Source organism: Rhinopithecus roxellana, chromosome 19, assembly GCF_007565055.1.
Source record: "Rhinopithecus roxellana isolate Shanxi Qingling chromosome 19, ASM756505v1, whole genome shotgun sequence".
NCBI lineage: Eukaryota > Metazoa > Chordata > Mammalia > Primates > Cercopithecidae > Rhinopithecus > Rhinopithecus roxellana.
Genome location: NC_044567.1, coordinates 16,902,459 through 16,922,614, shown reverse-complemented (window position 1 = coordinate 16,922,614; position 20,156 = coordinate 16,902,459). Strand labels below are relative to the sequence as shown.

Here is a 20,156-nt window from a genome sequence, read left to right as displayed (position 1 = left end):
TCACTGGGAAGCGATTGTAGCAGGGTTCTGTCCCTGATTGAAACCTACTCAATGTTCTCCTTTCCTAAGTAGGACAAGACTGTACCCTGCCTTTAAGGTTTACAGAATAGAAAGTGAAACTTTTTGGGGAAGAAAATCTTCCTCAACAGACAGCCCAGGGCATTTTGAAAATCCCTTGGGAAGTTCTCTGTTTCACGTGGGTACCTCTGTGCTTGCACTGTGATGTGGTTTGACCCCAGCCAGAGGTCAACAACAGCAGAAGGCAGGAGGAAGACAGACTCGTGAGAGGAGGCCCAGGAGCAAGGGGCCATTGTGAATGAGGAGGATGTCGGGGCCCAAGAGTGTGAGCAGAGGACGACAGGGCTTGGGCGCTCAGTCGCCAGCTGCAGGGTCCGAGCTGTGTCCCCTTATCTTAAGAGGTGAGCCCTGAGTCATGGGAAGATGGAAACCGGGGCTGATGAGAGAGGATATTTTTAAGCACTGTGTTGTCTTGTTGACTCGCACATGCGAGGCATTCTTGGTGGCCACGGGGCTCAGGGTATTTGCGAGAATAGTTCAAGCGCTCACTTGTCTTAGGGCTGTTGATGGGGAAGTGGTTTCCACAGTGAGAGGAGGTGAGATATTGGTGTCACCCAGGACCACTTAGCTAGTTCCTCCTCACTAAAGCTCTGTAGTCATAGTTTCCCCTGGCAGAGCAGAAACTTCTACATTATCCCACAGCTGTTCTAACGGTGTAGACTTGACTTATGCAGTGATGCCAGGAGTCCTGAGCAGCACAGCCCAACTTAAACCACACGCAGATGGACAGAGCTGTATTAGCGAAGCCTGAGCTACTGAGCAATGAGAGTACAGCTAGGCTTTCAGACATCTGTTCATTCCAGGCTTTCAGACATCTGTTCATTCAAGAGAGATACATGCTAAGCAAAGGACCTAAAGATATGTTTAATATGGGTGCTGATATGCATCAGGAACCTTGAAATAAATGTTCTTAGCCTTTGGCCGAGAGGGTCCATGTCTAAGAATCTATTCTCTATAGAAATAAATTCAAATATGGGAAAAAAGAACAATGCATAAGTGTATTTGGTCCCCAGCATATTTATAGCAACTTAAAATTGGACCCAATTTAAATTGCCTATGATATGGAAATGGCTAAGAAAATTATGGGATCTTCCCTTGATTGGCTATTAAGCAGCCTTTACAAACAGTGCAATGACATGAGAAATGCTTATGTTGTGGTAAGTTTAAAAAACTCAAGATGCAAATCAGCTTAATTAGGACCCACCTAACATTTGGGATGTGGTCAATCCCACATAATGTATTTTTGTGGGTGCAGTTCCCAGGAAAGAAGAGGAATAAAAACTGCAAGTATTAAGTGTCTCCTTCGCTTGCAGTCTCCTTGTCTACCCCTTTGTCTATCTCCTGTGAAAGGACTCCCTTCTCTTCCTTAATATGGGCAATTTCTACTGAGGACTCATTGTGCTGAGACTTCTCTCATCTCCTCCTGCATCCTCAGTGCCCGATCTTTGGCTTGTATGAAAGAAGGTGGGCAGTGCTTGTGTCAGGGCCAGTTCTGTCTTCCTCAGTATGTTCTGAAATGGGTATGTAGCCCCATTTTCTAGTGGTTACCTTGATATCATGAAGAGTTTATGTCTCTTTTGTCCTAGATTTGGGCAATAGTGATTTATTGGGCAACAGGAAATATACAAGTCAGCATCTTGTTAAGAATAAAGTCATTCAGGAAAGTGGACGACTAATAGTTTCTAATCTAGACAGCACAGGAGAAGAAATGTTTATCACACACAAAGTATTAGTGCCTGTTATATCACCAAGACAAAACTAACAGGAAAAAGACAAACACATGATAGTGAAAACATGTGTTTCCTGACCAGCATCTATTCTGCATGTTTCCTGATGCCAGAAACTCACATTTCCTCATGGGAAATCCCCCTTCCCCACAATTCTCAGGTTTTAAGTTTATGAACAATTCTTTAAACCCAAAGATTCAAGTTATGTGCCTTGATTAACTTAAGCAAATCAATGAAACCCATCCCCATAGCCACAGCGATTGGTTAGGAATTGGGTTCCGAAGTCAGTCAAATCCGAAAGGGCCTAGTGATGCTTTTTCCAGTGGGAACACAGACTCACTGTTCCCGGCAGAAAATGAACAAGGATTCATGTAACACTGGCAGGTACTGGCAGCCACCCAGGGCCTCTCACAGGAAAGGGAGATCAGAAAGAGAAGCAAAGAGGACTCATGAGATACCACAGGGCTGCTGCGTCCAGCCTTGCCTGGAGCTAGGGCCACCCCGATACCTTGGACTCTTGGAGCCCCAAGGTGTGTTTACTCAAAGCCTCTTAGAGTTTGGTTTGCTTGTTTGCTTTCTGCCTGGAAACTGCCAGCATCCTGAGAGATACAGAGATCTGTATCTGTGCAGAGACACAGGGTCTGTTAAAAGTCACAGGCCCTGACTGAAGTGTGGAACTGGCTGAAACGAGAAAGTAGGAGGTGACTTGGTGAGGACCTTGTGAAATGAAAGTGAGTTTTAAACCTTACATGCATCAGAATTACCTGGAGCCTTGTTAAAACACAGGTTGCTGGGCCCTGGTCCATTAAGAAAGGAAGTGGGGCTGAGAATGTGCATTGCTACCATGTTCCCAGGTGATATTCATCATGCTGTCCTGTCTGGACACTACCTTTTGCAATCCCGATTACAAAGTATTGCACGTGCTGGTTGAACTATGGTCTGTCTTATTTTGGTACTGAAAGCCTGTGCTAAATACCAAGGCTGCAGCATTAAGGAATTTGATAGAAGAGATTCTGAATATAGGCCAGGCATGTGGCTCATGCCTGTAATCCCAGCACTTTGGGAGGCCAAGGCGGGTAGATCACGAGGTCAGGAGATCGAGACCAGCCTGGCTAACACGGTGAAACCCCGTCTCTACTAAAAATACAAAAAGTTAGCCGGGCATGGTGGCAGGCACCTGTAGTCCCAGCTACTTGGGAGGTTGAGGCAGGAGAATGACATGAATCCAGGAGGCGGAGCTTTCAGTGAGCCAAGGTCATGCCACTATACTCCAGCCTGGGTGACAGAGCAAGACTTCATCTCAAAAAAAAAAAAAAAAAAAAAAAGAAAAACAAAAGATTCTGAATATTGGAATTTAGTAGCTATGTGTTACATCAGTGAAGTCCTTTAAGAAAGAGTTTTGGCTACTTTGAAATGGGCTCATCTGAAATTGAAAAATGAAGAAATTGAACTTGCTTAAAAAGGCCCTTCCAACTTGTTGACTGAGAATCCAGTCATCTGGAGATTTGAAGGGCTGTAAATGCGGAATTTTCTACTCAAAGATAAAGTTAACATGAGCAGAGACAGGAAGATGAGAGATCTAACGAGGCCAAGGGTCAAATATTCATCACCTCCACATGGGCCAAGATGCAGGCAGAGGTCTCTCACCAGGGGTTGGGAGGTCGGGGTGACAATGGTAGTGAGGTCTGTGCTAGAAAGTCCACATCCCCGGCTGGGCGCAGTGGCTCACGCCCGTATTCCCGGCACTTTGGGAAGCCAAGGCAGGTGGATTGCAAGGTCAGGAGTTCAAGACCAGGCTGGCCAACACAGTGAAACCCCCATCTCTACTAAAAATCCAAAAAAATTAGCCAGGTGTGGTGGCGGGCACCTGTAATCTCAGCTACTTGGTATGCTGAGGCAGGAGAATCGCTTGAACCCGGGAGGCTGAGGTTGCAGTCAGCCAAGATCACACCATTGCACTCCAGCCCAGGTGACAGTGTGAGACTCCATCTCCAAAAAAAAAAAAAAAAAAAAAAAAAAAGAAAGAAAAGAAAGTGCACATTCCCAACCCCAGTTAAAATGCAAATGTGAACTATGTAACTGACAGCTTCTCTGCTTCTGGCTACCTGGCCCATGGAATTGATCAGAAGCAAACAGTAGCCTATGGACATTAGAATGGAGTCACATTGCCAAAGAAACCACGAGACTGGTTCCAGACGGCCCTTGATTACACAATACCGAAGGCAACCTCAGGCTAACTCACACAGACAGGAAGTCAGCAGCCTCCAGAAAGCAAATCCTCCACATTGCACATCTCAGATTGTCCATGGAGGACATTCCCCCAGGGAGGAGAGCTAGGGACTGTCAGACTGGCTGAACTGCTTAAAAATGCAATTCCCATTCTCCCGTTCCCTAACAGGGAACAGGGGTCTTTGTTCAACTTACTTTGTTTGTTCATAACATTTGTATTTAGGGAATGTTGGGCATGATTAAACTTTGTTTAGCTTTGGGTTTCTGGGCCTTGAGAAACAATTCAGTGCAGGCAAGGGTTGTACGCACCTATATTCTCCTGAAAGCCCATAAAGAAGGAATGATGACACCTTCACTGCATCTGTGGGGACAAAAGCTGCTCGTGTGTGTGTGTGTGTGTGTGTGTGAGAGAGAGAGAGAGAGAGAGAGAGAGAGAGAGAAACAGCCTTGTCAAAAGGACGTGTTTATTGCTGTACCCTCGTTATATGAAAGCCGTCATGGCATCAAAACGCTGTAAGCCAGGCTGAGCTCTATCCTCTCTGCATCAACTCAGAATCCCCACCAGAAACTGGCTGTGATGGATGGAATCTCACCCATCAAAGAATAGGGTCAGATGAGACCAGAGAGGTAAGCTGGGCAAGCTAATCAGAAAATAACTCAAAGTTTTAAAAGTGCAGAATATAAAAAGGAAAAACCCTCATTCCTTAAAAAAAAAAAAAAAAAAAAAGCCTCATTTCCTCAAAGGAACTACAGTAGTTAGCTATTTGATGTGTATCTTTCCAAATATTTGCCTATGTAAATACATGTGTATATAGCTTTCAAAGTAAAAACAAAATAATATCCTTTACAGATAGTTCTGTAGCATATGTAGAGAATATATATGCATATGCATATACTGAATGTAAATAGATATGCCTTTTACATATATTATGGACACTTTCCACAGATACAGATGTGTGCTTTTTTTTTTTCACTAACTGCAGAATGTGCCACTGGATATCTTAATCCCCTATTGATTAATCCCCTACTGATGACTGTTTGCATTTCTTTGCTCTTTACCAAGCACACTGTAAAGAACATCCTCATGCCTACATATTCTTATCTTTTGGCACTGTTTCTATAAAGCAGATTCCTAGAAATGGGATCAGGTCAAATGGAATGTAGGTCACCTAGTATGTGCATTTTAATATTTGCTAAGTAGTAGTGTTTACGCTTTAAAGAGTTTGAACTGTACAATTCTAAACATGTTTGGACACGAAAATTAGATTAAACAAAATGAAATAAGCATAGCTCACAAAAATTAACTGTTTGGTTTTCACACAAATATTTTGAATTTCTCTTTCTTCTGCAAAAAGGACCCTAACTTAGTATGCACTTCTTGTACATATAATGCAAGCAATTCATCTAATAAATAACTTACCTTTCACAGTACACCTATAGACAGTATCCTGCTCCACACAGAAGCTGGATGTCTTTTCCTTCTCTAACATTAGCTATTTATTTTGTAGAGTGTAGATTCTAGAGAAATAATGTATAATACACCTGTTACCATATGCAGATACTTACCACATTTAGAAAACAGTGATGAATTCTATCGACAGTGGCTCTCAGTCTTTAACAGGCTATGGAACACCTCATGAGCTTGATAAAAATATCAGTTCCCAGGTCTACACTTAAAACTCTTGATGTAAGTGGCTTAAACAATCACTCTCAAACACTCTATGTCAAGTCAGAATCCTGACAGGAAGTGATTGCAATGGATGAAATATCTGTTAAAGAATAGGGTAAGATTTGAGTATAGGGTGATCATGTTTGGGGAAATACATTTGTCAGTGGTTAACAGCATAGTCTGTAGTTCAATAAAAGTCCAGGTTTGGAATGCAATTGACCTTTTACGTGCTGTGTAACCTCAGCCAAGTTGCCTAACCTTTCTGAGCCCTGGGTTACTTTTCTGTCAAATGAAGTATTCAGAGTACCTAAGCTGGCCGGGCGCGGTGGCTCAAGCCTGTAATCCCAGCACTTTCGGAGGCCAAGACGGGCGGATCACGAGGTCAGGAGATCAAGACCATCCTGGCTAACACGGTGAAACCCCGTCTCTACTAAAAAGTACAAAAAACTAGCTGGGCGAGGTGGCGGGTGCCTGTAATCCCAGCTACTGGGGAGACTGAGGCAGGAGAATAGTATAAACCTGGGAGGCGGAGCTTGCAGTGAGCTGAGATCTGGCCACTGCACTCCAGCCTGGGTGACAGAGCAAGACTCCGTCTCAAACAAAACAAAACAACAACAAAAATAGAGTAAGCTGTACTATTGCATTGGTAAGATTAAATATTGAGTTATAACATATTCGTAGTTTCAATGTTCCAGAACTGTGCCTCCGTTGTAAAGTGGATAACTCTGTGGTAGCCCTCCCCATCTCTCCCAATTTCCCTCCATTTCACCTCTTCCTAATCTTTGCCTATGATTCCTCTTAACCAGTGATTTTGATTTGCCAGAAAAACAAAACCAAACTCAATACCGGTTTACCTTTTAAAAGAGCATCTTTATTATTTCACCAGGCTGATCACAGCCCTGACCAAAAGCATCTGATACACACTGGTCAGTCTGGTGGCTTTGGTACCATGACTGTCTACAGCAGGCCGATGACAGCCACTCAGTTGTCACCAAACACAGTGTGAGGGAAGGGGGAGGGCATAGGGGAACTCTCAGAGCAAACAATCACAAATACACTGTGAAATCCAAAATAAATTACACAAACTAAATAGTATAAATAAATTAAAATTCAAGTTAAAAAGAGTCCCACAGTGGCTGTTGGGCAACAACCAGTCCATAGAAGAGGTAGCTGTGGAGGTCACAGGGATGTTCCCAAGGCTCAGGCTCCTGCTCCCCACTGGGCCTACCGAGGCCACTGGGCCTCGAAGCTTCTGGACCCCTCAGGCACTCAGCTCCAGGTCGCTGACGTATTTCTGGACCCACTCCTCACTGGGGTTAGCACAGACCTGCCGATCTCTCTTGGTTAGGAAGCTGTGGAGAAGGGAGGAAGGTTAAGCACTGGGGAATCCAGCAGGGGAATCCTGGGCCCACCGTGGCCGCTCCATCCGCTCTCTGTCCTGCGCAGCTCAGGGCCTGCTCCTCTCTCAGTGACCCCCTGCCTATCTCCATCTAGAGAGCTTCTCTCAGGGACTCCGGGCAGGAGGCCCTCAGAGGATCCTCTTGCCTCCTTCCTGACTCTGTAACACCTGCCCCACTCCAGCCCCAAGTCAGGTCACACCTCAGAGCCCTGCGTCCTGTATCCCTGATAGGCTCTGGAAGGCTGGGCCTTTCCAGGATGGCCTTCTGGTCTGTCTCTGGCCCCACCCCAACCCTCCCTACCTCCCTAGAGGCGAACAGGAAGACTGGCACTTACATGACACTGGGCTTGGAGCACTGGCTGCTGGTCTCAAAGTAGTCAGCTATGAAATTCTGTGGAATCTGCCGGGAGATGTAGCTGAAGCAGCAGGTCGGTGTGTCAGCACCAACTGCGGAGAAAGGAAGAGAATGAGCTTGAGGCACATCTCAGAAGAAAAGGCCAGGCAGCTTCTGATCCCCGAGCAGGTGAGGAAGGCAGGGTTGCCCAGACCAAGTGACTGGAAGGCATTTGGGCATTTTTGCTGAGAAATGTCTCTGTCTTTGTTTCTATTTCCTTCTTTCCCCTTGACTCTTCATAGTGGGTTCTCTGTTTCTCTGTGTGATCCAGATACCTGAATGGACTATTCTCTTATCTCAGCTCTCTTCAGGGAATTTTGTGTGGTTCAAGAAGTCAGACCCCAGCCCAAGAGAAGCCTTGGACATCTCTCATAAGACATCCAAGGGACAGGGCTCCTGGGAGACCTAGGGTGAGCTGGAGAGTGAACAGACCCCACTGGGAAGTAACCAGCCCTGGATTCTGCCTCTTGTAAACTGACTTGTTTCCAACCCTGTTTTTCTGTCTGTACAAGGGACTGTAACTCCCCTGCCCCTGCCTAGATTCTCATACCTGGAGACTAGGAGAGCTAAGACCCCTTCTAGAGATAAAAATAAAAGTCTTGAAGGGAAAGACCAAGGTGTTTGGCAGCCCTTTAAGAAGTTCTGTTTTCTCTTGGGGGCTCTCAGGCCACAAGAAAATACCGACGTGGTCTAACCGTGGCCAGAGACTGGTGAAACCCACAACGAAACTCAGACTCACGTGGTGCAGAGAAGACCTGCTTGCAGAGAGCCACGGTGCAGAGGAGGATGGCAAGGGCAGCAGTGGAGACCTGCATGATTCTGAGCAGGTGATGGAATGTGGGCTCGAGTGTCAGCACAGCCAAGAAGGGAATGACCACTCTCTGCTGCCTGTGTCCTCCTGAAGTCTGAAGCCATCACTCCTTCTCTTTATAAGCAGCCCTGCGGATGGGGAAATGGAATCTGGGGGGTGAGGAGGGAAATTTTTAAGCATAGTGATGCTGTCATGTTGAGTGTTGCACAACCCAGGGTCCCCGGTGACCACAGGGGCTCAGGATATCCAAGAATAGCATCTCTGAGATATTCTAGCTTCATGGGGAAATGGTTTCTCCTGTGAGTGTGAAAAGGGGTGTGTGTCAACCCAAGGCTATTCTTAGCCGATCCCTTCTCATAAGAATTGTTCTATGCGACCGGGCACGGTGGCTCATGTCTGTAATCCCAGCACTTTGGGAGGCTGAGGCAGTGGATCCCCTGAGGTCAGGAGTTCAGACCAACCTGACCAAGATGGAGAAACCCCGTCTCTACTAAAAATACAAAATTAGCTGGGCATGGTGGAGCATGCCTGTAGTCCCAGCTCCTTGGGAGGTTGAGGCAGGAGAATTGCTTGAACCCAGAAGGTGGAGATTGTGGTGAGCCGAGATCATGCCATTGCACTCCAGCCTGGGCAACAAGAATGAAACTCCATCCAAAAAAAAAAAAAAAAAAAAAAAGGTCTATGCATGAATTCTCCAGCCCCATTCCTTCCCACAGAGATGCAATTCTGCTTCCTCAGCTGCTATAATTACAGGGGTAGGGTTGATGGGCTGATGCTGTGGAGGGCTGCACCACCACCCCCAGAGGCATGGAACTGAATGAAAGCTGAGGAATAGAAAGCATGAGGTCATGTTTCAGTCATTTGTCTATTTATTAGTCTCGGAGTGACTAGGGCGCTGTGTTAAACACTAGTTGTGGATCATAAAAATACCTTAGAGGTGGGTGTCCGTATGTCAGGTGCCTAGAAATATTTGTAGCCCTTAACACAGAAAAAAAAATTTCCAGGGAAGAGTTCTGTGGAAACAACCCAAATATGGAGCCATCTTCAAACATAAAGACACCCGACCCAGCATCATTTATAACTCTAAAATCAGCAAAGCTAATTTCTTTCCATCAGGGGATGATAAATTATCCACTAGGTCGTTTATTATTAAGTCCCTAAAATGAATGAAGTGGCATAAATATGCTTATAACATCAGTGGTTTAAAAAAAGCAAAATACAACAATATACAAATTCTACAAAATTTGAATAATTGCACAAATATATATATATATATTCCATGCCAACCCTAAGCATGGAAAAAATACAAAGGCTTGGAAATACATGCTTTAAAGCATGAATAGTGCTATTTGTGTAATAGGTCCATGGGTGATTTGTTTTCTTATTGTTTTCTTTTTCTGAATTTTTCTCATTTTATTTAGTGAGACTTTACTACCTTCTTGATCAGCCCACAAATTCATGAACTAATTTTGTTTTAAAACATTTCCAACATCACTGGTTGAAAAGTGGGTTGTGGTCACTTGTTTAATCTGAAAGAAATTATTGATAATACGCTAAAGTTTCTGTTCAATGGCCTTTGCCAAAATGAAGTCTTGATTTGCCATTTCTTTCAACCATTTTAAGGATCCTATACTGTACTTACATATATCATGTCAACTGAAGCAGGTTTTTCCTTATCCTTTTCGAAACATAATTTCAGTGGTGTGGAACGGTCTCTACCTTCTCAGCCAGATTATATGCTTTTTAAAATTTTGCGTACTTTGTTATTTTATTCTTTCACAATCAATCAGCATACCTCATTTTATAATGAGAAATAGATTTAGTTGGTTTTAAGGATCTTTGTTTCTGAGATGCCCCTGGTCTCATGGGGGCAGGTAGAGTATGTGAACAGGTAATTGTAGCACTTAGCAGAAAGTGCTAAGACTCCTAGTAGAAAAAGAAATGAAAGCTCAGAACCCCACGAGGGGAAGAAGTGACCTTCCACCAGAGGGTTGGGGAAGGCCTCATGGAAGGGATGGAACTTTAGTTGTGTCTGGATAACTGCCCGGGATTTAGGCGTCTATAGATGGGTGGGCAGTGGAGGCCCAGCTGAGGCAGAGTCCTGGGTGTGACATTGTGGGCTCAGAGGAAAGACGGAGTGCTTCAGTGGAGCTGCAGAGCGGTGGGGGCAAATACGGACCATAAAGCTAAGTTGGGACCAAACCAGGACAGGCCTTGAAGTCCCCCCAAAGGGATTAGAGTTGATACACTTGATGCTGGGGAACGGAGGACAGAAGCCAAGTGGGAGCACGCCTTTGGAATTCTGTCCTTCCTAAGTGTCTGTAGAGTTAGGTCTTTTAATACACATGAGCTCTGTTTCCATCCCACCCCAATGATGGCTAGTGCCAGTCCTGAGGAAGGAGAAGCAGAGGGAAGATCAGGGGCCGTGGTAGGTTTCACCGGAGCTTTGGCATCCATGTGTCTTCCCCTATTGCTACCAATTCCAAATAAAGGTATCTCTGTCACTTGTTTCATTAGAAACCTACATCACAGGCAATGCCTCCTTCTCACCCTGCCCTCTGCCTCCCAGCTCTCGGATGATACCCCGAATTGCCTTCCCTCACTCACTTCTTAGGGGAACCCCCTCCGTACTCGTGATTCTGTTTCTGAGAGCTGGCTTCTGTGAGTTGCAGAGGGCGAGAAAAGGAAATGGAAACTGCTGAATCAGTCAGTGTTCTGATAAGGGGCATCCTCTACCTCTGTGATTACTGCAGTGTGTTATAATTAGTTATCTATGTAATTTGCTCTTCAAAAATCTAGACCATGTCCTGTTGATCTTATTTTAGTTTCTTTTTCTCAAGAAATTTATAGTTTAATAAAGGCAATGTGGGAGTTTGGAAACAAACTTTTTTTTTTTTTTTTTTATTATACTTTAAGTTCTAGGGTACATGTGCATAACGTGCAGGTTTGTTACATATGTATACTTATGCCATGTTGGTGTGCTGCACCCATCAACTCGTCAGCACCCATCAATTCATCATTTATATCATGTATAACTCCCCAATGCAATCCCTCCCTCCTCCCCCCTCCCCCCTCCCCATGATAGACCCCAGTGTGTGATGTTCCCCTTCCCGAGTCCAAGTGATCTCATTGTTCAGTTCCCACCTATGAGTGAGAACATGCGGTGTTTGGTTTTCTCTTCTTGTGATAGTTTGCTAAGAATGATGGTTTCCAGCTGCATCCATGTCCCTACAAAGGACGCAAACTCATCCTTTTTTATGGCTGCATAGTATTCCATGGTGTATATGTGCCACATTTTCTTAATCCAGTCTGTCACAGATGGACATTTGGGTTGATTCCAAGTCTTTGCTATTGTGAATAGTGCCGCAATAAACATACGTGTACATGTGTCTTTGTAGTAGACTAATTTATAATCCTTTGGGTATATACCCAGTAGTGGGATGGCTGGGTCATATGGTACATCTAGTTCTAGATCCTTGAGGAATTGCCATACTGTTTTCCATAATGGTTGAACTAGTTTACAATCCCACCAACAGTGTAAAAGTGTTCCTATTTCTCCACATCCTCTCCAACACCTGTTGTTTCCTGACTTCTTAATGATTGCCATTCTAACTGGTGTGAGATGGTATCTCATTGTGGTTTTGATTTGCATTTCTCTGATGGCCAGTGATGATGAGCATTTTTTCATGTGTCTGTTGGCTGTATGAATATCTTCTTTTGAGAAATGTCTGTTCATATCCTTTCCCCACTTTTTGATGGGGTTGTTTGTTTTTTTCTCGTATATTTGTTTGAGTTCTTTGTAGATTCTGGATATTAGCCCTTTGTCAGATGAGTAGGTTGCAAAAATTTTCTCCCATTCTGTAGGTTGCCTGTTCACTCTGATGGTAGTTTCTTTTGCTGTGCAAAAGCTCTTTAGTTTAATTAGATCCCATTTGTCAATTTTGGCTTTTGCTGCCGTTGCTTTTGGTGTTTTAGACATGAAGTCCTTGCCCATGCCTATGTCCTGAATGGTACTACCTAGATTTGGAAACAAACTTTTATTTCGTGCTAATGATAGATTAGCAACTACACAAATTTTAGTTCACAGTAATATGTACTGAGAGACCACCATGTGCCAGTTTCCATAATAGGGATTTACATGTTTGAGCTGTTACTCTTCAAAACAACCCTATAATTTAGTTACCATTATACTTTCTCAGTGGAACAGGTGAAGAAACCAAAGTAAATAGAGTTTAAGCAATTTTCCTAAGGCCATAAAGCAGAGCAGGGGTTCAAATCTGGGTAGTCTGACTCTAGGTACCACACACTACACATCCTGTACCACAACTTACTATATTTGATCCTCACAACAATCCTATAATGGCAGATTTTTTAGAGTGTCTTCTCAGATTTTAAACCAATTTCAGACCGTGTCTTGTCTGTTGATTTAAACCAAATCCTAGCACATGATGATTATAACATGATGAGCCTTCAGACCTAGTCTCTACTTATAATTGTGTTTTTAATAAAGTGATTTATTGAATATGTAATTTTATCTCGGTGTTTATATATTTGTAAGACTTTCTCTATCAATCCCCAAACCAGGAAATAGCCCTTTGCCATGTTTTTGCTTGGAGGGAAATATAGTCGCACGCATAGCATGTGCCTAATTTGTATCTGTTGAATGAATAACGTAAGGGAGATGCAGGATGGGGTTGAGTTGGGAGTGTCTTAGACATTTCCTAGGTGGTAAATTGATGTTCCCAGTTGAAATAACGAACCCGGGGTCATGCAGACGGAATTGGTCCGTTTTATATTCCACTGTCTGCGTTAGTTACCAGTGTATCTCCAGTGACAACCACAATGCCTGACATATAGTGAAGCATAATATCTATTTGATGAATAAATAAATCACTGATTTGACTAACAATATGTGTTATGCCTGAACAATAGTTGAACAGAAGGGTAGGATAAGAAAGGCTATGGTGAGTGGGGAGAGGATCAGGAAACATAACTAATGGGTACTAGGCTTAATACCTGGGTGATGAAAAAATTTGTGCACCAAACCGCCATGACACAAGTTTACCTATGTAACAAACCGCCCCCCCCCAAAAAAAAACCCAAAAAGAAACATACACATACAAAGAGAATCAGGAGACAGAGTCAGAAGTCTTACAGGTCTCCAGAGTCAAGGAAGAATCTTTAAATAAAATGAGAATTGAAGCCAGGCACAGTGACTCATGCCTGTAATCTCAGCACTTTGGGAGGCCGAAGCGGGTGGATCACCTGAGGCCAGGAGTTTGAGACCAGCCTGGACAACATGGTGAAACCCTGTCTCTACTAAAAATACAAAAAATGTGCCAGGTGTGTTGGCACATGCCTGTAGTCCCAGTTACTCAACAGGCTGAGGTAACAGAATCACCTGAACCCTGAAAAAAAAGAATCAAGGATCCCAATAAAGATACAATTTGAAAGAGAAATGTAAAGTCAACTTACATAAAAAAGTTTTCAGTAACTTGGATCTAAAAGGTTATGATTTGCTTTAAAAGGAAAGAAAGAAAGAAAGAAAGAAAGAAAGAAAGAAAGAAAGAAAGAAAGAAAGAAAGACAGAACGAACAAAGGAAGAGAAAGAGAAGAGAAAAGAAAGAAAAAAGAGAAAAGCAAAGAAAAACGAAACAAAGGAAAAAAGACAAGGAAGAAAAGAAAAAGAAAAGAAAGAGAAAGAAAGAAAGAAAAGAAAGAAAGAGAGAAAGAAAAGAAAAGAAGGAAGGAAGGAGGGAGGGAAGAAGGAGAGAGAAAGAAAAAGAGGAAAGGAAAGGAAGGAAGGAAAAGGCCATGGTGTCACAGTCTTGATCTTGGGAAATGACCACCGAAGATTCCTCAGGTGGTGGTGACAGAAACTAGCCAGTAGTCAACACCATGGACCCTTCAGTATGGAGGGATTTGATTTGTGTCCCAGCGTTCTGGCTCATTTCAGCCTCTGTAAGGCCCCATCTCAGTCCAGCAGAGCGTCCTAATCCTGAGTGTGCGGAATCTTAGCTGAGCAGTTTGTCCTCTGCGGCGTCTTTACCTTGCACTGCTCAGCTTGCCTCCCCACTGTGTGCTGCTGCCTATGCTCTCTAGCTCAGGGCATTGCTTTCCTTCCAGATTCTTAAGTGTCCCCCTCCACTAGCTCCTTTGGCAGCAGGCGCCCCACGGATGGGTTCACTGATTATGACACCCTGTTTGGCCCAGCTTTGGCCTCCTTTTTTCATATGTGGTCTGCGTGGTCAGGTTGCAGCAGGTGTGGGTCCTGCCTTTCATCCAGGCAGAAGCAGCAGCCTGGAGTCCCCTGTTTTGCATCTTAGACAATGTCTCATTGACACAGCCCCTTCTTTCTGCAGTCAGCCCCTTGTTTCCTGTCCTGAGTCTTTGTTATTTTCTCCGGTCAGGGCGTGTCTTGGTACTGGATCTGATTCCTCTCCCGGTCCCTTGCCCCTTCTTCCATATTCTCTACCCAATAAAAAGTGCCTCTTCCTATCAATCTTCCAAGTCAGAAAGCTGAAAGTCACCCTTGTCTCCTGTTTCTCTGTCATCTCCTACACCTATTCAATCACCAACTCTAGTCTACGTTCAATTTTACGTGCATCTGCCTCTCACCATTCCCACTACTGTGTCTTAGGTCAGGTTCTTATGGATTCTCACCATGACAACTAGAAGAGGGTCCTAGCAACTGTTTTTTCTTCTAGTTTTGTCTCTTACTTATTTATTTATTTTGAGACAAAGTCTCACTCTGTGGCCCAGGCTGGCATGCAATGGCTCAATCTTGGCTCACTGCAACCTTTGCCTCCCAGGCTCACGCAATTCTTGTGCCTCAACCTCCCGAGTAGCTCGGATTACAGGCATGTGCCACCACGCCCAGGTAATTTTTTGTATTTTTTGTGGAGATGGGGTTTCACCACGTTGGCCAGGCTGGTCTTGAACTCCTGGCCTCAAGTGATCTGCCTGCTTTGGCCTCTCAAAGTGCTGGGATTACAGGCATGAGCCACCTTGCCTGGCCTAGTTTTGTCTATTTTTAATCTATGCCACCATACAGCACTAATATAATTTTGCTAAAGCTCAAATCAGTCTTTGTTTCTCTTCTTTTAAAATCTTGTGAACATTCTGCATTGCTTCTGGCATGAAATGGAAGCTTCTCTGTAACCTGACCCCTGTCTACCTCTCTGGCCTCCTGGCTTGCCATGTTCAGACTTCCTGAAAACCAAGAGTCAGCCTTTTTGCACTATCTGTGGTTCTTTAAATGTGCAGCTCTCTTCCCTGATTTTCATGAAGGAGGTGCCCACTTGGTAAAGCACAGTTTCCCCTTCTTGTAAACCACAGGGCAGAGTGTGAAATACTATGAATGTAGGAACACCCCATGACAACTGCAGGGATTCGTATTTAGAACAATTAAGGAAAAACACTATGTAATTTCCCAAATTTTCTTTTCCTTTTTTTTTTTTTTTGACAAGAGTCTCGCTCTGTCACCCAGGCTGGAGTGCAGTTCAAGTGATTCTCCTGCCTCAGCCTCCCAAGTAACTGTGATTACAGGCATGTGCCACCAGGCCTGGCTAATTTTTGTATTTTTGGTAGACATGGGGCTTCACCATGTTGGCCAGGCTGGTCCCGAACTCCTGACCTCAAGTGATCCACCCACGTCGGCCTCCCAAAGTGCTAGGATTATAGGTGTGAGCCAGCAAGCCCGGCTTGTAATTCCCCAAATTTTCTAAGAAAAATAGAGAAATCCATGGATCTTGCTGCTTAAAGACATGCAAAATGCAAAACCGAAAAGACATTTCACACCAGAATAACAGAAACTTTGGTTGTTACGTTTTTAACATAAATTTATAGTACAGCACACTTCCCTTTTCTGGTTTATTCATGCTCTAGAGCCAGACTTCTTGGCTTCAGTTTCAAATCTGTTGTGTGTCAGCTTTGTGTTTTTCCATAGATTACATACCTCTCTGTGCTTTAGTTTCTTTGTGTAAGAAAGGGGATAGTTACGGCACCTACCTCAGAGGGCCACTGTGAGGATTAAATGCATTAATATCTGTGAGAGGCAGAGAATATTACTGGTTCACAGTAAGTGCTGTGTTAACTGCTATCTACTATTATTACTATTACCATTTTATTATTATTGAAATATTTCAATACATCCATTTTACATCAAAAACAAGTGCAGGTCTCTTGTTCTTTGCCTGTACACTCCTGTTCCTGTCTTTGCCTGGCTGATCTCAGTTCAACATGGAATAGAGAAAAGTTAGAGCCATGTAAATGGACTGATGTGAATAGCAGAGTGATTACATACAACTTTTGGCATATCTATGCAATAAAATATCATGCGTATATTCATGATATTTTGAGTAATATTTAAGTTTGTAATGACACAGAAGATTAAGTAACAATAATAAGATATACTAGTTCATAAAAGAATAGTAAGTACCAATAGTAAAAAATAAATAGTAAATAGTAAAATATAAATAGTAAATAGTAAAATATAAATAGTAAATAGTAAAATATAAATAGTAAATAGTAAAATATAAATAGTAAATAGTAAAATATAAATAGTAAATAGTAAAATATAAAACTAGGTCCAGAATGATAGGGCAAATTAAATTTTCTTATATATGTCTCCCTGTATTTTCTCAATTTTGTACAATGACCATGTATACTTTCTATAAAGGAAAAAGAAACATTTATATATACATATATAGGGGTTCACATCTTGAGTCCATGTTACTCATCGCATCCCCTCCATGGAGATAAGCATAACACAGTTTCTGCATCAAGGAGCTCACTTTCTAATTGGGGAGGCAACCACATGAATAGATCAATATGTGATAGGTGGTAAGAGGGAAGTAGTTCAGGAGACTGTAGGGGCACAGGGAAGGACACAGGATTTACTTGGGAAAAGGTCAGGGAAGTTTATCTAGAGAATATGAGCATCTTTTTTGTCGTGTATTCTAGAGTCATTTGTTTATTGGCTCCCCTTGGCTTTCCAGTCTCCACACGTGCCCTCCAGGAGTTCTAAATGGCACCAGTGCCTAAATCTTGGGGAGGAGGGAGTTAATATGACTAAACAAAATGATGCGAATTCGGGGGTCGGAGCAAGATGGCCGAATAGGAACAGCTCCAGTCTCCAACTCCCAGCGCGAGCAACACAGAAGACCGGTGATTTCTGCATTTTCAACTGAGGTACTGGGGTCATCTCACTAGGGAGTGCCGGACAATCGGTGCTGGTCAGCTGCTGCAGCCCGACCAGCGAGAGCTGAAGCAGGGCGAGGCATCGCCTCACCTGGGAAGCGCAAGGGGGAAGGGAATCCCTTTTCCTAGCCAGGGGAACTGAGACACACAACACCTGGAAAATCGGGTAACTCCCACCCCAATACTGCGCTTTAAGCAAGGGCACACCAGGAGATTATATCCCACACCTGGCCAGGAGGGTCCCACGCCCACGGAGCCTTCCTCATTGCTAGCACAGCAGTCTGCGATCTAACCGCAAGGCAGTAGCGAGGCTGGGGGAGGGGCGCCCGCTATTGCTGAGGCTTAAGTAGGTAAACAAAGCCGCTGGGAAGCTCGAACTGGGTGGAGCTCACAGCAGCTCAAGGAAACCTGCCTGTCTCTGTAGACTCCACCTCTGGGGACAGGGCTCAGCTAAACAACAACAACAAAAAAGGCAGCAGAAACCCGACTCTGTCTGACAGCTTTGAAGAGAGCAGTGGATTTCCCCACATGGAGGTTGAGATCTGAGAAGGGACAGACTGCCTGCTCAAGTGGGTCCCTGACCCCTGAGTAGCCTAACTGGGAGACATCCTCCACTGGGGCAGTCTGACACCCCACACCTCACAGGGAAGCTTCCAAAGTAAGAATCAGACAGGTACACTCACTGTTCAGCACTCTTCTATCTTCTGCAACCTCTGCTGCTGATACCCAGGCAAACAAGGTCTGGAGTGGACCTCAAGCAATCTCAAACAGACCTGCAGCTGAGGGTCCTGACTGTTAGAAGGAAAACTATCAAACAGGAAGGACACCTACACCAAAACCCCATCAGTACGTCACCATCATCAAAGACCACAGGCAGATAAAACCACAAAGATGGGGAAAAAGCAGGGCAGAAAAGCTGCAAATTCAAAAAATAAGAGCGCATCTCCCCCTGCAAAGGAGTGCAGCTCATCGCCAGCAACGGATCAAAGCTGGTCAGAGAATGACTTTGACGGGATGAGAGAAGAAGGCTTCAGTCCATCAAACTTCTCAGAGCTAAAGGAGGAATTACGTACCCAGCGCAAAGAAACTAAAAATCTTGAAAAAAGAGTGGAAGAATTGACAGCTAGAATGATTAATGCAGAGAAGGTCATAAACAAAATGACAGAGATGAAAATCATGACATGAGAAATACGTGACAGATGCACAAGCTTCAGTAACCGACTCGATCAACTGGAAGAAAGAGTATCAGCAATTGAGGATCAAATGAATGAAACGAAGCGAGAAGAGAAACCAAAAGAAAAAAGAAGAAAAAGAAATGAACAAAGGCTGCAAGAAGTATGGGATTATGTAAAAAGACCAAATCTACGTCTGATTGGGGTGCCTGAAAGTGAGGTGGAAAATGGAACCAAGTTGGAAAACACTCCTCAGGGTATCATCCAGGAGAACTTCCCCAACCTAGTAGGGCAGGTCAACATTCAAATTCAGGAAATACAGAGAACGTCACAAAGGTACTCCTCGAGAAGAGCAACTCCAAGACACATAATTGCCAGATTCACCAAAGTTGAAATGAAGGAAAAAATCTTAAGGGCAGCCAGAGAGAAAGGTCGGGTTACCCACAAAGGGAAGCCCATCAGACTAACAGCAGATCTCTCAGCAGAAACTCTACAAGCCAGAAGAGAGTGGGGGCCAATATTCAACATTCTTAAAGAAAAGAATTTTCAACCCAGAATTTCATATCCAGCCAAACTAAGTTTCATAAGTGAAGGAGAAATAAAATCCTTTACAGATAAGCAAATGCTTAGAGATTTTGTCACCACCAGGCCTGCCTTACAAGAGACCCTGAAGGAAGCCCTAAACATGGAAAGGAACAACCAGTACCAGCCATTGCAAAAACATGCCAAAATGTAAAGACCCTCGAGGCTAGGAAGAAACTGCATCAAATAACAAGCAAAATAACCAGTTAATATCATAATGGCAGGATCAAGTTCGCACATAACAATATTAACCTTAAATGTAAATGGACTAAATGCTCCAATTAAAAGACACAGACTGGCAAACTGGATAAAGAGTCAAGACCCATCAGTCTGCTCTATTCAGGAGACCCATCTCACATGCAGAGACATACATAGGCTCAAAATAAAGGGATGGAGGAAGATCTACCAAGCAAATGGAGAACAAAAAAAATAACAGGGGTTGCAATACTTGTCTCTGATAAAACAGACTTTGAACCATCAAAGATCAAAAGCGACAAAGAAGGCCATTACATAATGGTAAAGGGAACAATTCAACAGGAAGAGCTAACTATCCTAAATATCTATGCACCCAATACAGGAGCACCCAGATTCATAAAGCAAGTCCTTAGAGACTTACAAAGAGACTTAGACTCCCATACAATAATAATGGGAGACTTCAACACTCCACTGTCAACATTAGACAGATCAATGAGACAGAAAGTTAACAAGGATATCCAGGAATTGAACTCATCTCTGCACCAAGTGGACCTAATAGACATCTACAGAACTCTCCACCCCAAATCAACAGAATATACATTATTCTCAGCACCACATCGCACTTATTCCAAAATTGACCACATAATTGGAAGTAAAACACTCCTTAGCAAATGTACAAGAACAGAAATTATAACAAAC

General features: G+C 43.6%; 1 protein-coding gene across 2 annotated transcripts; it reads right to left on the bottom strand.

The window, feature by feature from the left end:
• Positions 1-6,552: 6,552 nt before the first annotated feature.
• On the bottom strand, positions 6,553-18,221 carry LOC104664497 (C-C motif chemokine 3-like 1). 2 transcript variants are annotated; one of them, XM_030924225.1, is made up of 4 exons: positions 18,192-18,221; positions 8,236-8,456; positions 7,438-7,518; positions 6,557-7,055 (listed from the first exon to the last, which is right to left on the bottom strand). In XM_030924225.1, exons 2-4 carry the CDS (start codon positions 8,409-8,411, stop codon positions 6,965-6,967), a joined length of 348 nt encoding a protein of 115 aa, XP_030780085.1. In that variant the 5' UTR covers positions 8,412-8,456; positions 18,192-18,221; the 3' UTR covers positions 6,557-6,964. The 2 variants fall into 2 exon arrangements, with proteins under 2 accessions (XP_030780086.1, XP_030780085.1); XM_030924226.1 differs by lacking the exon at positions 18,192-18,221 and having other exon boundaries at positions 6,553-7,055; positions 7,438-7,549; positions 8,236-8,729.
• Positions 18,222-20,156: the final 1,935 nt, after the last annotated feature.